The sequence below is a fragment of the Danio rerio genome, chromosome 10 (genome assembly GCF_049306965.1).
Source record: "Danio rerio strain Tuebingen ecotype United States chromosome 10, GRCz12tu, whole genome shotgun sequence".
NCBI classification, from domain to species: Eukaryota; Metazoa; Chordata; class Actinopteri; order Cypriniformes; family Danionidae; genus Danio; species Danio rerio.
Genome location: NC_133185.1, coordinates 29193246 through 29212700, shown reverse-complemented (window position 1 = coordinate 29212700; position 19455 = coordinate 29193246). Strand labels below are relative to the sequence as shown.

Here is a 19455-nt window from a genome sequence, read left to right as displayed (position 1 = left end):
TTAAGGATATTCTGAGCTCTGGGCTCTCTCCCGGAACAGCATGCCAAGTAAGCTTTTTTATTAATCATCAGCTAAGAGTGAGCTCTTGAAATATACACAAGGGTAAAATATATCTGCAGTTTTCAAAAACTTAAATTGACAGATTAATGATAGGTTTTGTTGTGAATTACTTTACGCATTTTAAAAAAGTGAATAGTTGACTCTACTTTAAAAAAAAAAAAAAAGAGCAAACCCATTGCTTTCAAAGCAATTAGTTGACTAGTTGACCCAGCCGGGGCTTGAACCAGCGACCTTGCTGTGAGATGATCATGCTACCCACCGCGCCACCGTGACGCCCTCAGCAAACAACTTTATTTTCATTAACTAACATTAACACATATGAATAAATACTATAATAAATGCATTTTTTATGGTTTGTTTATGCTACTAAATACATTAAAATTAACTGTTGGAATTATGAAGTGTTACCAGCTTATTATCTTTGTTTAATTAACTGTATCCTTCTTTCCCCTGTTCAATAGATTTATTTATTTCATTCACTGGTTTGTTTATTTGGGAGCCGAGACTTCCAGTATTGTTACTATATAACAGCTGAGATAAACAAATAATTCAGTGGAGTGTGTGAAAACTTTCCCTATCTGCCACTTCAACATATTCTCTGAAACTTTTTAAGCATTATTCTCTGAAACTTGTCTTAAACAATTTTAATCCTGAGGTTAATGTCACTTATTTTAAGAATGTATATGCAAAAAGTACACAAATATAAAATCACACTTTACTCTGAGGAAGAACCCAGTTTCAATAAAGAAATGAAACAGGGAATAAAGTAAAAAGTGAAATTATTCACAACTCTGAGCAGAATTGTATGTTTTCCAAAAAAAAAAAAGAAAAAATAAGAGCAAATCTTGGATGTCATAGACACAATTTCCTCTTGAAATCAAGATATGTCTCTTTTCCATGTTCACCCCCCCACCCCTCCACCCCCCACCACAGTGCTGGCCTTTCTCTCGCTTTGAGTTAAGAGGAATTTTTCGAGGATGAGGAGCTTTAGGCTTGACATGTCAGATTGATTCTTTTGCTCGAACAATTTGTTCTCGCTCAACACGAGCTAAACGACTGCCTCGCCATCGATCTGATGGCGCTGCTGTTTGCCGTCTGGCCTTGGCTGTTTCAAGTCTCAGGCATATTTTTTCTTTTTCCCCTTCCTTTCTGAATGTGTTCTGCCACTCGCCTTTGTGTGCAATTATACCAAAGTGGCTTTACTTTCTATTTGCAGATGGAAAGATACAAAGATGGTGACCTTTGGACATATTACTGTTTTTAGTACTGTCGCACAGACATGGATGAGCAGACAAAGTGAAATGCTTTTATGTGTTTGATAGAAGAGGACTGCGCTTGTAATGAAAGACATCTTTACTCATCCAGACAGCAATCTTTTACCGCTTCAGGCTGGGCGCAAAGCATGGTTTTTTTTCCCTGTGTTGTGATGTGTATACAAACCTATACGTATTTTTCCTTCTGAAATAAGTTTGTAGTTTAGAAAACCCATTTATTTTTTTGAAAATTTCCATTCCAAATACAACTTAGGAAGGGAGATTCATAACCATATAATCAGCACAAACTTTTATACTTTTTTGAATATGACTAACAACTTCAAAACTAGCCTATGCCAGCCCAAAATGCCAACAAACACACTTCTACTTCAGTAGAGGCACAAAACAGAACAACTAGTTTCCAAGGAGACTCACCCATGAAGTTGAGGTAGCCCTCCCCTCCGAGACTGTGAGTGAGCAGACGGATGAGTTTATGCAGCTGGATGCCACGGTCTATAACAGGCGTCATGGTAGTGAGAGCACTCATGTTGGTGTACATCTCTTTGTCCATCAGCCAAAATGCCAGCGACTTGTCCCCGACCAATGCCTGGTAACAAACATAAAGATATCAGCATGTTTAACTTGATTTAACATTAAGAAAACATTTAAGAATGGTGAATATCCAAAATTAGCTGACAATCTCTATCCTACTCGTAAAGCTGGTGGAACAGGAACGTTTTTGCTAAATGTTTATAGCATTTAAAATCAAAAAGTGGAGAAGTTGTGGTTTAATGGTTATACTGTAGAGTAAGAGCCATCATTTGTCTATAGAGTGCTACAATACATGTTCAATATGTTGATCTGTTAAGTGTATTTGAACATTTGTTGATCTTTTAGTTTGGTTTGTTTTTGTTTTGACTGTTTTAGATTATTATTACAAAGGTGTAATAATAAAGAATCAAATAGGTGTAAAGAATAAAACAAATAAATAAAGTAAGAAGCACAAAGTGTACAGGTTTTTAAACTGAGTTTTCTTGTTAAGCTGGCTAAAAGGAAGTTTTTTGCTCAATGTTTATTTAAAATCAAAAACTAGAGAAGTTGTGGTTTAACGGTTAAAGAGTGAAAGTCATAATTTGAAAGATTCTAATTTGTCTATAGAGTGTCAAATACATGTACAATATGTTGTGTATTTGCATATTTGTTGATCTTTCCCCTCTTTGTAATGGTTTGGTCCATTATCATTGGACTTGTTTTAGATTATTATTAAGATGTAATAATAAACAATTAAATATTTTACTGGAATAAATTATTAAATTAAATAAGTGCAGCCTTGGTGAGCAGGATAAGCCTATTTTAAAACATTTAAAAATCCTACTGACCCCAAACTTTTGACTGGTATTGTAGGTGTGAAGAATAAAAAATGAAAGTAAGAAGGATGGAGCAACATAGTTTTTTTAGCTAAGTGTTTTTTACTGTGCAAGAGCATCTAAACATTTGAAACATGAACAAACTAATTGATTAAATAAATAAAGATTGCTGATTCCACAATGTGTTTTCTCAGATCTGATTTGTGAAGATAATTCCATCTACGTATGGTTACATAAATGTGTCTCTGCTAAATATATATGATGTATATTCTGATCTTCAAATCCCATGCTCATAATTTCAAATTTAACAAAATTAAGTAGTTTAAACTTAACTTTACATTTAACCAATGTGACTGATTAATTTACTCTTTTTATAGAAATATCAGCTGTATATCTTATTCAGCACACAATTGCCTTTTATATGTGAGTTACAGGAGGTTTTGTACTTCACTTTTGTTCAGGTAAACCATCATCAGCATACAAGACAGAAAAACTATATCGCCAACGTCATCTTAGTCTTTTAGGTTTTTGTTGTTTTCTTGGTCTTGGTTGTCTGCTTGGTCTTCGTCTTCATGGTCATCGTCTTGGTCTTTTTCATTGTCTGTAAGAGTCAGGGATAGAACCCGGGTCTCTGGTATGAGAGGTGAGTCACGTAACCACTCAGCTACTGGGAGTTGATTAAATCTCCAGTCTTCAAATAAGCTGTCTGATCATATTCTTTGTCATCATCATCTGTCATCTCCTTCTTTGACTTGGTTTTCTTCATCGTTTTCGCCATCATCTTAGTCTTCATTTTCTTGGTCATCATCTTTGTCTTGGTCTTCATATCGTCTTTGCAGTCATCTTCTTCGTCTTCGTCTTCATCATCATCATCTTCTTTGTTGTCTTGGTCGTCGTCTTCTTTTACTTGGTTTTCTTTGTTATCTTCTAAGTCTACGTTTTCTTGGTCGTCTTCTTTGTCTTGGTCTTCATCTTCATCGTCCTGCTTCTTTGTGATTGTCTTGGTCTTGGTTTTCGTCTTCAGCATTTTCGTCTTAATCTTTGTCTACAACTTGTCTTCCTGGTCTTCTTCATCTCCTTTGTCTTTGTCGTCTTCATCTTTATCTTCGATGTCTTCGTCTGCTTGGTCATCATCTTTGTCTTGGTCTTCTTTATCTTGGTCGTCCTGCTTCTTTGTCGTCATCTTGGTCTTGGTTTTTATCTTCATCTTCTTTGTCTTGGTCTTCTTCGTTATCTTCGTCTTGGTCTTTGTCTACTTCTACTTGTCTACTTTGTCTTAAAAAAAACTAAATTGCCATCGTCGTCTTAGTCTTCTTAGTGTTAGTTGTCTGCTTGGTCTTTGTCTTGGTCTTTTTCATAGTCTGTCAAAGTCGGTGATAGAACCCGGGTCTCTGGCACAAGAGGTGAGTCACCTAACCACTCAGCTACTGGGAATTGATGAAATCAAACAAAGTTAGGTAAGGCAAAAACAGAGAGTCTTCCAATAATCTGTCTGATCATATTCTTCATCTTCTTTGTCTTGGTCTTCTTTGTCATCTTTGTCTTGGTCTTTGTCTACTTTTACTTTTCTACTTCGTCTTCTTCATCATCATCTTTATCATCTTCGTTGTTGTCTTCGTCTGGGTCGTCGTCTTCTTTGACTTGGTTTTCTTCGACTTCTTCTAAGTCTTCTTTGTCTTGGTCTTCATCTTAATCATCCTGCTTCTTTGTCGTTGTCTTGGTTTAGTCTTCATCTTCTTTGTCTTCTTCGTCTTAATCTTTGTCTACTACTTGTCTACTTCGTCTTCTTCATCTACTTTGTCTTCGTCTTCTTCATCTTGGTCTTCATCTTCATTATCTTCATCTGCTTAGTCATAATCTTTGTCTTGGTCTTCATCTTCATCTTGCTTGTTCTGCTTCTTTGTCATTGTCTTGGTCTTGGTTTTCGTCTTTATCATCTTTGGCTTGGTCTTCTTCGTCATCTTCGTCTTGGTCTTTGTCTACTTAGTCTTCGTCTTCTTGGTCGTCATCTTCTTGGTCTTGGTCTACGTTGTCGTGCTTGTTTTTTTCCTTGTCTTACTGGTCTGCTTAGTCTTCGTCTTCATGGTTGTCGTTTTGGTCGGCATCTTGGTCTCGCCTTGGTCTTCTTCGCTGTGTTCGAGTCGGGGATAGAACCCGGGTCTCTGGCATGAGAGGTAAGTCACTTAACCACTGAGCTACTGGGAGTTGATGACCCTGATCAATGAAAGGCAACTTGCTTCTTTGTAGATATTTATCAATAGCGAAAAAAATCTTCAATAAGAATTAAAGTTAGGTGTCAAAAACAGAGAGTCTTCCAATAAGCAACAGCAAAGTGCAATTTCAGAGATGTTTGAGAATATAAGTTATTATCTTTTAAGTTCCTTTTTTATTAACACTCACTGCATTTTAGATTAAGCTAAAGCTTGACTACAAAATTAAATTGTAAATCATATCAAAATCCCAATCTCTGTAAAAAAAAAATAATTGAAAAGAAAGAAAGAAAGAAATCACAATTAAAATATTTTCCCCTTATGTTACAGCCCTAGTCCCAAACCACTTCGATTTTATATCCATCTTGAATGCATTTTGGGAGCCATTTACACCTTGCCTTAACACAATTGGACAGCTATGCGATCAGCGAACATCAGTGAACATTTTTCATTATGTATGACTTGTTACTCACTTAACAAATGACTAACCTGGTCATGGCTCTCAGCATAAGTGACAGAAGCCTCCCCCCTTCTTCTGTTGATCAGGGTGTAAACAATGTTCCTCAAATCCCAGTCCTCATCCCGAACTTCCTTCAGTACCTTCGATGGGCAATCAAGCAAATAAAAAGGGATGAAAAGATCATGAGCTTTGCTATATATAAAGTCAGGTAACACTTTACCTGAAGCAGTGTTCATAAGACCTTTATAATACTCTCTAAATCGCTGTTTATTTAACATTTTTATTTAAAAGGAGCTGAAACTCACCAATTCTTACAGTTTTTGTGACAACTTAATAGGTTTATCTACAGTCAACTTACAGTGCATTTGGAAAGTATTCATAGCGCATAATCCAAAATGGATTAAATTTATTTATTTAATATTAAAATTCTACATACAATACCCCGTAATGACAATGGGAAATTTTTTTTTTAATTGTTGCAAATTTTTTTAAAACAAAAAACCTTAAAAATCACATGTACATCAGTATTCACAGCCTTTGCTGTGTATCTAAAATTGAGCTTAGATACATTCTGTTTCCACTGATCATTTGTGAGATGTTTTAACAGCTTAATGTGAGTTCACTTGTGGTAAATTCAGTTGAGTGGACATTTGAAAAGGCATACACTTGTCTATATAAGGTCCCAGGGTTGTGCATGTCAAAGGTCAAACCAAGCATGAAGACAAAGGAATTTTCTGTAGACCTCAGAGACAGGAAAACCTGCTTCAGAGTTCTCTTGACCTCAGACCGTGGTGAAGGTTTATCTTCCAGCAGGACAATGACCCAAAGCACACCACCAAAATATCAATGGAGTGGCTTCAAAACAATTCGATGAATGTCCTTGACTGGCCCAGCCAGAGACCAGACCTAAATCCTATTGAACATCTCTGGAGAGAAATAAGGAATTTTTTTTTTTTGAGGAAATAAATACATTTAATTACTTTTAGAATAAGGTTATGGTATAAAAAATGTGGAAAAGGGAAGCACTATGAATACTTTCTGGATGCACTGTGTATGTGTAGAAACTAATAAGCTAACTTACTGTAATTCATTCATGTTGTCCCAACACAAATGGACAGTGTGTCCCCAGTATTCTTAACAGTGTAATGACATGCACATGATGAAAATGAATGGGATTTAGTTTATGCTTATGGCAACTGTCATTATGTGTCATTTGCTCAGTTGTGTCATTTTTAATGACTTTTTCATTACAATGTCATTAATTGCCATTAATTATTATTGATGCCGTAATGAAATTATTTGACAGAGTATTGACAAATTTGTAAATTATCAAAAGTTCTCATATTTCAAATCAATTTTAAATCAAAAACAGATTTATGACGAGTTATGTTGTCTTGGTAATGTCAAGTTGTCATTACCGAAGACAAATGTTATGATTTATTTGACGAGTTGTCTTAGAAACATCTCAAACAAAGCCACAACTGCATTTAATATGATTTAACTGAGCTTATGACACTTAATGACAGTTGTCATAAGCATGCATAACATCTCATGTGTCATGCCATACTTATAAAGGTATCATTACAGTCTTATGAACACCCAATTAAAGTAAAGTGTTACATAAAGTCACAAATATGTGGAGGAACCGAATAATAGCAGATCTAAATAATTAGGATGCATAATTGTAAACTGAATGTAAACGCTGTATTTGCTCTAAATCATCTTGCATGAATGAATGCTACTGATTCAGTCAGAGGATGCATGGGTCTTTGAATAGAAAATGACAGGCAGACCACTTGGGCAGCTCGTTTTTGTCACAGAGTCAAGCTGAGGTTAGAGCTGCATCTGAGAGTCAACTCGAGACGAAACTCAATGTAGCGAACACAATGGCCCGAGAGTTATCTACAGACCAGGTGTGGGATCCTTCATGTGTAAAATCCCAGATTGCCACTCTGCATTCGGATGCCCGTCCCTTGGCCTCTGTCTTTCCTATGTGCCTTGTTGTGGAACAGCTATCTAGAAGCAGAATCTGTATTTAGTGGAAGACTGGCTCATTGACCACATTAACGGTCAGACCTGGTGAATCCCATTGACTTCACCAATACAGTCTGTAGTTCTGGGTCGGTGATTTGGCACGCTTTGCGGGATCGGGTCGATGGCTATGTTTGGACTCAGCGGAGCAGTGTTCAGGTCATCGACTGGATCAGTGCTCTGTGTTGTCCTCCAGTGACTTATTTGAGAACGAGCTCACACTTTGAAAGAGTCGAAGCGAAGGATGAAAGTTCTGTTTGCAAAAGGTGACCTACCAAACTGTTTCTAGTTTGCGACTGTTCCGTGTTGATCGGACACGATTTGAGTGGCCAAGGGTCAACGAACACAGCTGGATACTAGAGCGAGTCTGGCACTCTTCATCAGAACACAGGATTAAAGTCTATGCGCTGCTCGAACTCTCTCTAACGAACACAAACACCTGCTTGCTGTGAGACACCTGTTTCTGATTATGAGTATTTACCTCAGGATGTTTTTTTCCCCTGGTGAGCATATTCATTTGGCACATCATTTCATTTTATAAACATTTCAGAGCATACTGATAACTAGTCAGGAGGCTGATGTTTGTTTAGGGTTTGTTTGGAAGAATAAGGTGATGGGGTGAGGAGAAACAGACAGTAATATAGAAGAGAGAGAAAAAGTTCATATTTTAAATGCTAACTTTCTCAATAAATACAAAGGGAGAAAACTGCCGAAACACACCTAATGAGACCTGAAAGGCCAAACTAGGTAAGTTATTGCCAGTTTTGATAGTGTTTTGACCTTTTGTCTGCTGATCAGCTAGTAGCATTTTGGTTACCAACATGGCTATCTGCACAGCAAGAAAGTCGCTGGTTCAAGCCCCAGCGGGGTCACTTGGCGTTTCTTTGTGGAGTTTGCATGTTCCCCTGCTTAAAAATCCAGCTTAAAACCAGCCTAGGCTGGTTGGCTGGTTTTAGCTGGTTGACATTTCCAGGCAGGTTTCCAGCCATTTCCAGCCTGGTCTTAGCTGGACAGGCTGTAAAATGACCAGCCAAATCCAGCTAAAACCAGCTTGACCAGCCTGGTTTAAGCTGAACATAGCTGGTTTTGGCTGGACTCCCAGCTTGGCTAGGCTGGTCAAGCTGGTTTTAGCTCGTCATCTCCCAGCCTGACCAGCTAAGACCAGGCTGGAAATGGCTGGAAACCAGCCTGGAAGTGGCCAAAACTGGCCCTCTAAAACCAGGATGGTCGACCAGCTAAAACCAGCAAACCAGCCTAGCTGGATTTTTCAGCAGGGTCCCCCAATGTTTGCGAGGGTTTCCTCCAGTTGCTCAGGTTTCCCCCATAAGTCCAAAGACATGTGGTACAGGTGAATTGTTTGAAGTGTATGTGTGTGACTAAGTGTGTGTGTATATGGATGTTTCCCAGTGATGGGTTGAGACTGGAAGGGCATCCGCTGCGTAAAACAACTGCTGTGGCGCCCTCAGATTAATAAAGACACTAAGCTGAAAAGAAAATGAATGAATGACATGGCTATCTGAAGGTCTGTTTGGGGGTTAAACTAGTGTAAGAAAAAAAAAAAACTAAAAGTCTTGGAATCTGGTGTTCTGATTGTTTAAAGCTGAAACTACACTTTTAAAAGTCTATCAAAACTTTTTATTTTCTTAATGAGTTTTAGGTGTAAGAAAATCTACATAAAGACATAATATACTATAAATGCACCCTCTGACTGGTGCTTTGGATGTCATTGACTCTTCCATTTAAAGAAGAATTTAAAAAATCCTGGGAGAAAGATTATACAGTACTTTGCAAATAATATTAGTTTTGAATGGATTGCTAATGCCAAATGTTTGTCGTTAAAACAAGCAACATAAAAATAAGTCTTAATAATAAATACAAATATAAAATTATTAATATATAAGTCTTATTAATAAATACTTCTTTGACAGTTTCAAATGCCAGTACTTGATCAGTAGGTCCACTGTATAGTTAATGAAGAGGAACGATGTAAGCCTTAAGATGCCACAACATATGAAACACAAATGTTTAATTATCAAAAACTCCTAATACAGTTTTTACATTGAGGATTGAAGAGACCGATAGCAAAAAAAAAAAAAAAGATTTCTGAAAATTTCATGTGAACAAATTTTTTAATTAACTTTTTATTTAACACCTTTTTAAAGTAGTAGGAGGATGAATAATCAATGTGCAGAGATGATGGCAATTTTACTGGCCACATTTGCTATCAAACATTCTTTACTTTACTATATCAGTTTTAATAGTAAAGGAAAGGATCAAATAGGTCTAATTGATGGAAGATTTGCAAAGAAATTTTTTATGCTCCTTTGTAAAAGTATTTTGTAGTATTTTTAAAATACAAAATACAGTATTTTATTTTTATACATTTGTGGATGCTGTATTTTGTAGTTTATGTTTACACACCTAAAATTACAATGTTTGGTATTTTATTTTAAGTTAAGTTTATTTATAAACTAATTTCAAGAGGATCACGTGCTTATGATTGCTTGCGGCTGGTCCGGCGCTATCCAATTTATGATTCACCAATCAGACAATTCCTAACCCACTCTAGACCATTTTGAGTGATGTAAACAAAAGCAATGGTCCCAGTGTATTTCCTGTTTTACATGTTTTAATTTCTATAGCTTCCGAGAATCCAAAGAGAGCCACATATTGATAAATAATATTATAATAGCTGCCTTAAAATTAAGTTATGAATGAACTGCCTCTTGTTGATAACAAGCAGGAAATGTTCATGGGCCAATGACATGGCCACATTGAAATGGTCTATAAATACCTTAAGTTTCATATCACAACAATCTTCTCTTTGAAGAATCCCCCCTTCCACCCCTACTCCCACTGTCCAAAAAACATGCAACTTAAGTAAATTGACTAATCCAAATTGGCACCATAGACATCCATCCTGCTAGTAAGCAGTTATCTCTTAAGAGCAATCACTATCTGTTCATTAGCTACTTCAGCAGGGGAGTTCTCGAGATCTACCTGAGCGCTTGCAAACGGGAGGGAGCCCTGGGCTCGAGGATCTTATGTGAACTCTTGAAAATATATTCCAATGTATTTTTGCTAAACCTTGCATAAAGCAACCACAGCTTTGAAAAAATTTCAAGCTGTTTTCAATAAAGCAGGACAAATACAGTTACATTCATAAGTCATTATCACAAATGAGCATCTAGTAATGGCAGTAACACCAGTAGGATGCTGGATGGCTGTGGAGGGAATTACTGCAGGGAGCAAAGACACAGAAAAGAAGTGACTCTGACAGGCCCATCTCTCTCGGCTCCTCCTCTCCTGCTCGCCATCCTTACAGCAAAAGGGTGACGGACAGATAAAGGAAACCTTTTAATAACACTGCAACCTTTTAAGAGGGGGCACAATCGACAGAGCCCACGGGCGAGCAGGAGCCAATCAATGCGGCTATGCCCTGCCATCTACTCTTTTCTCCCAGCCTCCCACTCTCTATCAGTCCTGTATCTCTCCTGCTTTCTCATTCTGTCAGTGGAAGGGGAGACATCTTCCACCTACATTTTCACAACCGCTCTACTCTGAAACTTCCTGATTTAAACAGCACTTTTCCCTCCTTATTAGGTCCGCTCCCTGGTCTCCCTGATGGGACTGACTCTCGTCATGTCATTAGCAGCAATGTGTTTTACAGATAGGATGAGGTCTGTGATAGGATCGGGCTCCATAGAGGATGGTTGCGTTTAGGCTGTGGTGACATTTTAACAGCTGGTTGTTTTGCCTCCACATTCACATGTTTTTTAAGTTCTCACTGAGATAAGAGGAGTCTCCTCCCACATAGTCTCTCTTGTCTGGGGCTTTGCTGTGAAGTAAACTGTCCTGCACACACACACACACGCACGCACACATGCACACACACACACACACACACACACACACACACACACACACACACACACACACACACACACAGTCTCTCTTTTTCATTTGAAGATATATCCTTATTTTCCTTCCTATTACTTTCATTGATTCCATTTACAGTGACTTGTAAGCTCAGCTGTTTCTTGTAAGTTATTATTAGAGCTTAAATGCAGTTATTACTGCGAATTCAAAATGGACTATTTACATTCTTAACACTATTTGCTAGATCCATCTGTATATAACATTTCAAAGGAAAAAAGAAATGGCTTTTTTGATCTGTATGCATGATAAATTGGTTAATGTGACTAATTTTAAAGTCCCTGTGAACCAGAAGCTCATCATTATAATATTACACTATAATTACTATAATTATACTTTTTTATAATGTGACGCAGTTCCTAGAGAAACAGAATTTTAAATGAGAAAACAGTGGGCGTGGCTTTTTTTTTCTTTAGGTATTTCATTCAAAAAGATTGGGAAAGGGGTTTTAGAAGAGTTATTACAACCTAACAGACTCCTCCTGCTCACCATTGCTGTTACTTACAGTTGGAATAGAGATAGCCATGTCCATTACCTCAAAATCACGTAGTCTGAAAATAAAACTGAAAACAAACAGGAAGTTTATTTTCACATTTCAATTAAAGATTAGAAGTGCAAACATATATACATTTAAACCCACTGTCCGTTACAATTAACAGATATATTTAAAAAAATAATAATCCAGATTTAAATCCTGCAATCTTGCAATCAACTAATTTTTTTTACTTTTTTATTAAATGCAATAACTGCTTACTTCTGTGTTTGGAATAGTGCTGCTATGCTTCTCCTCAGCATAATATATATTTTATGTACACTTATATTAAAATATATATTATATTCATTAATTAATTTATTTATTTTTCCTTCGGCTTAGTCTCTTTGAAACCAGAGCACCCGGAGGAATCACATGCCAGCATGGGGAGAACGTCAAACTCCACGCAAAAAATACCAACTTTCTCAGCTGGGACTTAAACCGTCAACCTTCTTGCTGTGAGGCGACAGTGCTAAACAATGAGCCATCATGCCGCCTATATATTATATTCACATGTATATATGTAAACCAAAAAGGCTAATGCCAACCATTAGCCAAATAGCTTTTTAAAAAATCCATACCATCATTTTCTCACTACATATAGATCGCATTCAATTTAGATTAAACTTTCTCCAGATGATTTTACAGTATATCTTTTTTATGTGTGTGCATCAAATGGATAATTAATACTTTAGAATTCAAACCTTTGCTGTTATGAGACCTAATTAAAGACACAGATATAGGTCTGAGACATCACAGCTACACATTCAATGTTCTTTGTACCACTTTAACACGTCTAGCTCTGGCACAGACACCTTGGCTCCAGCGATCAGTATACGATAATGAGCTGTAAATCCTTACCACTGATCTTCATGTCTAAGAACGACTACTCAAAGAAGAATCCTATAAAACTGAAAAACAGCATTAATCACAAGCTGGAGAGGGACAGCACAACTCATTAACGATTTTACTGCCTCGTTGCCCTTGTCCTTATATCATAAAGGAGGGGTGACCATGCATGGAAAACAAAACAAAAGTGAGTTATACTCGCATAAAGTCACTTTCAGATTTGTGCTCCTTTTACAACTGATTTATGCAATTGCAAGAGGTTGTTTATACATTTAATTGCAACCTCTGTTACAAGGTTACAGTTTATGATTTGCTGATTTAACAAGCATAATTATCCATGCATGCATATGTAGCAAAGTAGAGGACAGAAAAAAGTCCTGCTTAACCAAATGTTTTTAATTTGTGCACATGTTTTTAAAATGCTCATGTTGTCTTCATTATTAATCTATATTCAGACCTTTAAAGGAATAGTTCAGTAAAATAGTCAAACCTCCCCCAGAAAACAAATTAAAAATGTTCAAGCTGAGCTTGTTTATAAAATGAAAGTAAATTGGGTAAAAAGCCCAAAATAAAATAATTATTTTTACATATTCTGAAGCCATGCAAAAGAATTTAATCAAAGAATGAATGAATAAAATCAAACAAAACTAATTTACTGAGCACATATAATACATTCAGTCCTGGTTTGACAAACAATTTGGTCCTTTGAACTATAGAAACAAAAGTTTGCAAGTACTTTATGACCCTCAAAACTAACAACATTAAATAATGAATCTATTAATTTTGCAGAAAAACATCAGCAAACATTTTGTGTTTGAGTATTTTTAAACCTGAGGATGTATAGAGTTAGTTGTCAAAAAATATATCTTATCTTATCTTATCTTATCTTATCTTATATTAAGTTATGTTATGTTATATTATATTATATTATATTATATTATATTATATTATATTATATTATATTATATTATATTATATTATATTATATTATATTATATTATATTATATTATATTGAACATTCAACTTTCATCTCAGATATGTATGGAGTACCAACTTAACTTTCTGAGCAACTGTAAGTAAAAAATGGAATTAAATTAATTTGATATATTTACTGCATTAATATTCCTGTTTAATGTTACATTATTTATACGATAATTTGACACAGAATGCTCAACATTTTGAGCATTAAAAAACTTGATTTCTATTCACATTTATGGCATAAACTGAGCAGCTTGGACATTCCAGTAAAGATCTTCATTCATGTTCCTCAGAACACAAAATCATACAGGTTTAAAATAACATAAAAATAATTCAATGATAACAGAATGATCATTTACAGGTGAATGGTTTCATTAAATGTATAATAACATCATTATAAAAGTATGCTTCATGCGAGAGTCAAAAAGTTTGCCCCAGAAAAGTTCTCTTCCCTAGACAGAAGTTTGCATCCAAAGCCAAAGCTAGAAACCGTGTTTATTTTCCTCTTTTAAAAAGATCAAATCAAAAGAACGGAACGGTTTCCTGCGGAGGGAGCGCATCAGGCCAGCGTGTTACATGCCCTACCAGCGCACTTACACTGCTTTACAAAGCCAATCTGTGAAGATCTTTCCGGTCGAAATATGCTGCAGTCTGCCTGTCTAGTCGTCTTTGTTGTGTTGTGCTCTATAATTCATTACAGTTCACTGAATGTGACAAGAACTTGGGCTCACATTTCCTCTTAATATAAGCTACACAAAGAAAAATTAAGAAGGAGCAGAGGAAAAAAAAATCTGACAAGGATTTTTTCGTAAGAAAAATCCTCATCCAGCCAGCAAACGTGTGGTAAAGCCAAAAAACTGGAAGACACAGCAACATGAAACGAAGAGACTCAAACAACAGAGGAACAGGAATAGAGAGAAACTCCAAATATACTGAGAAACAACAAAAGACAAAAGAGCAACTGAAATCTCAAAGTCTCAAAGCAAAGTGGTTTTCCTTTCTGAAACCATTCCTCCTTTTTTGATGAGACGCTTTTATGTGATAAGAAGCAAGCTTTTCCATATTTGAGACAGGGTTAGTATGCTAATACAAGGGACGTAGCGGAGATAGAGGCAGAAACCACAAACTGCTTTTGGAAACTCGAAGTTCCTCGCTTTCACAGGCCCTCAGAATGCGAATACAGTCTTCAAATAAATACGCCACACTGAAAAGCGAAGAGAGATGCGCGACGCCGCTGCCTCTGAGCCACAGGATGTAAGGATAGGATTAGAAACATGAGTCCCGGCAGGACGGCTTCAACATAGAGATTCTTAGATGATGTCGAGACGACGGGAGCCTGAGTCTTTTGTGAAGCAAGGCTGAGATTCCACTGTTATCTGTCCTTACAATGGGTACCGGCTCTCATTTAGCCACTCACTTACTTTTCCAACATTTTAAAAGTAACGTCACAAACTGACTGACTCGTAACTTTTACATTTGGACTTTAAAATACATGGCCGTTATACTTGTTTTGCGTATTGCTGACAATTTAACATTTATAAAAACAACAACAATGGGTCTCATTTATCAAACTGCACAGAAACCTTCCTAAAAGTGAATGCCAGAATACATCTCCGTCTCAACAGGGTGTTTTCACACCTGTAGTTTGAAAAATGTCAGTAAAGTGTGTGAGTCCAGCTTTATTTAGGTGGGAGTCAAGCAGCGAAAGAGGGAAGGGTATGCATGAAAAGGGGAGTTTCATTACATGCAGCAACCCAAAAACAGACGCAGAGGAAAAGAGCAGAGTTTACAGAGGATCTGAAAGCTGTGTGAAGTAAAGGATTTCTCTCCACCAGATTCCCCTCAGTCACATTATCTGGTTGATGACAGTGCATGTCCACTGCCTTATCAATTTTAACCTTTAACACAAACACGCCTGTGAATACAGCAGAAAGTGAAGAAGCTCCTGACAAGGAGAATATTGAAGTCTGGCAATGGTATTTGATATTCCCAACAGTATTTGTTGAAATAAACAAATAACTAATAAATAGACCATTGTGTCTGCCACAAATCCTGCACTGCACTGTAAAAGTGGACTGTTGTAATCCTGATAGTCACTGTTGTAATCTTAGCATGCCATATCTGTTGTGAAAACATTGGTCTGGCACTCCACCTAATTTTGGTTTTTGAGGACGGATGCAACTTGTCACGTTAAAATTATAAGGTTGTATCTGCATTCTCAATGATTTTAAGCCATTGACCTTCAAAGTATTTGCATTCCATATAGCAAACAACATGTGTGTAACAGTTCTCTTTCATACATTAACATGGCAGAGACCCTAAATGTACTCTAAATGTAATTTATCAAAGTTCTCTTACAATGATAAATGCAGATAGAACCTTCTAATTCTGAAAAGTCATTTTCCGCTTGGAATTATAAGGTTCTATCTGGCAGATCATTCACTGAAGCATTACCAATCAAGAAATACAATCACAAAATATATAAATTGGTGCTGTAACAATATGTTGATGCTTGAGAAATTTACGTTTTTACTTTATAACATTTCTTTCCTGTTCTAGGGTGAATCTTTTTCTTGTTTAAATTAAGCATAAAAGGCTGTACTAAATATTTTGTCAGGTGCAGATGTTAATTTTATCTAATTAATATGTTACTATTTATCAAATTGTATGCTTTAAATGAATTATTGAATTATATTTATTTAATTATATGCTATATTTAATACATTTTATACCACATTAATTAAAATACATATTTGCCCTTCAAGGCTTAAAATTAAATTTAAAGACATTAAAAAGAAAACAGACAATGAGCAAATAAGTTTAATACACTAAAATGTTTCACTGACTATATATACACAACTAAAAACATTTCACATTTAATATATAAAATTTTTTAATATTCTTTTTTTTTCAACAATATAAAATGGAACATTTCATCTCGAAGTCAAAAACTGCTTCTAAATCATCAAATTTACACACATCTCAATTTTGTGTGGTGCAGCATTATTTAGCCGACTGTGATTTGGTGTGGTTTTGTCTTTCTTTCTGGTCTTTCTCACTGTCAACGTAGCAGTCCGGCGAAATGACAAAAAAAGCTGATTCCGATTGGTCCTTGTGCGTGTATTAAAAATGCTGATTGGCTCACAGAAAGAATCTTAGAGAGCCAAGCTAGAGTTCGACTTTGTAGATAAATCTTTTTTGTTTTTAGATAAAAGGTCTTAAAATGTAAACAACTTTATAAAAAACACCACAAAATGTAAATAAGTTGTTTTTTAATATGTGAATAACTCAATTTTGACAAAAATGTCAGATAGAACCTTATAATTCTAAGGTGATGAACTGCTGTACAATCATTTAAAAAGACAGAACAAAGCATTCCCAGTCCATAATATTGTAGTAATATTACTGCAAACTACTTAGTAACTTAGTAACTGTAATCTTAGTAACTAAATTCATTTTGACTAGGGTATGTCTTCAAAAACTGAAAGAGTATTGTTAACAATACTAACTAACTTTCCCATCTGAATAAACATAAACAAAGAACACTGATCACACACTTACCAAATCTGTAGAAACGGGAGAATTAACACAAACTGGAGTCTTCTTTTAGAAGAAGATGAGTGGCAAATCTGGATTTCACCATTTCCAGATTCGAACAGCTCTCGGGTAAAAACTGTTCCTTACAAACATATTTTTGTTGCATGTTAGCATACCACTTTAATCCAACTACTTGGCCATAGGCGTGAGCTGTGCTTTCATCATAGGGAAATGGAAACAAATTTTCGCCACATTTCGGCATGTGTCAAAAATTCTTCTTCTTCTTCCACTTGTTTTATTTACGGTTGTCAATACAAGTCTCTCTAAACACTGTAACAGGTAAAGGTCTTTGAAGCTATATCATGCATATTAATGAAGTTGCATCTCATTAACATTAGAATATACAATGATCACATGGGCGTGACGCAGCTTCAAAATTAATTTTCATACCAGAAGAACGAATTTGCTAAAAACAATGCAAGAGCAAATAATTGTCACTTTTTAGTGACATATATGTGTCCTAATGTGTTGGGAATATGGGGCGGGGGGGTTAGGGTGTCACCACATAACAGCTACAAGGGAATTTTAATGACAACAGGGAGTCAGGACCTCGGTTTAACGTCGCATCTGAAAGACAGTGCTCACTGACAGTACAGTGTCCTCTTCACTAAACTGGGGCATTAGGACGACCACAGACTGCTGGTTGAGTGCCCCCCCCCTGCAGGCCACACCAACACAGCCTTCTACAGCAACCAAGTTTTCTCATGTGATCTCCCATTCAGGTACAAGTCAGGCTCAGGCTTTCTTTGTTTATTGTTCTTTGTTTATTTAATTTAGATATTATTGGACCTTAATATTTTCCTAAATAATTTGGGGATTACACATCATGTTCATAAGGAACAGCTCATCATTGAATTACCTCTCCAAGCATTTGACTATTGCTTCCTACTGTACCCCTCTGCAAACAGCACATTACTTGAATGCTCCTCTACATTATGGATTTACATTTGGAAGTCTATTCTGTTCTAGAGTGCATGCATCTTTAATAGTTTATGTCTTTCCGGAGGGATCTGACCCCTTGACTTTGCTGTTGCTGCTATATATACACATGTATAATTGAACGTTATCATGAGAAAATCATATGTGTGTGTTTTAAATTTGTAATGGCGTATTGAAATGCAGAAGCTGTTGCCTCTGTGTTTATGAGAAAAGCATAAACAGACAAATCAACAATAGAGTATAAGCTGCTGTGTCATCTCACAGGGAGCGGCCAACTCCCAGAGGTCAAAGAGGTCAAGGCACACGCACAGACTATATAAGTCTTAAAACACCTTCAAATCCAATTAATGTTTTGCCTTTCCAGAAGATTTGAACCAGTAAACTTTTCTAGTTTGTAAAGTGTTGAATGTACAGATTTTTTTTCAGCGATAGTAAGACCAAGAAGTGAGATTAGTCAAACCAAAGCCTCCAGTTGGAGACTACAAAAACCACAACTGGAAATGCTGTATAAAATAAGTTTTAACAGTTCTTTTAAATTTTTATTTTATATTTTTATTCTTATTTTGAATAATATTTCTTAAATATGTAAATAATGTCTTATTATTTTTCATTAATTAGGATTTAAATCGATTTTAGAAGAATACAATAGAAGAATACAAGACAATACAAGTATAGTACAAATACATAGATAAATGAATAAATAAGGGACGACAAGGTGGCGCAGTGGGTAGAACGATTGCCTCACAGCAAGAAGATTGCTGGTTCGAGCTTCTATTTTTGTGTGGAGTTTGCATGTTCTCCCCGTGTTCGTATGGGTTTCCTCCTGGTGCTCTGGTTTCCCCCACAAGTCCAAGAACATGTGGTATGGGTGAACTGGGTTTGCTAAAATTGACCGTAGTGTATGTGTGTGATTGAGTGTATATGGATGTTTCCCAGTAATAAGTTGCAGCTGGAAAGGCATCCACTGCATAAAAACATATGTTGGATAAGTTAGCGGTTCATTCCGCTGTGGCGACCCCAGATTAATAAAGGGACTAAGCCGAAAAGAAGATGAATAAATAAATGAAATAATTAATTAATTAATGAAAAAAATAATAATAATAAACAAACAAACAAACAAATAAATTAATAAACAGTGTAAATTAAACAAACTGAACTAGTAGGCGAACTTAAACTGGGAAAAATAAAGTTTGAGATGTATGTATTAAAAAATTGAAAATGCAAATTGTCATTAGAATCATT

The 19455-nt window shown here is 36.0% G+C and overlaps 1 protein-coding gene across 1 annotated transcript in view; it reads right to left on the bottom strand.

Annotated features, from left to right (window-relative positions):
• The window catches only part of gbe1a (glucan (1,4-alpha-), branching enzyme 1a), a 255017-nt gene that overhangs the window by 73137 nt on the left and 162425 nt on the right, over positions 1–19455 (bottom strand). Inside the window, exons 11-12 of the mRNA XM_021479344.3 lie at positions 5380–5490; positions 1749–1920 (exon numbers count right to left, since the gene is read on the bottom strand). Of these exons, the coding sequence (XP_021335019.2) occupies positions 1749–1920; positions 5380–5490 (283 nt within the window). The remainder of the gene's footprint in view (positions 1–1748; positions 1921–5379; positions 5491–19455) is intronic.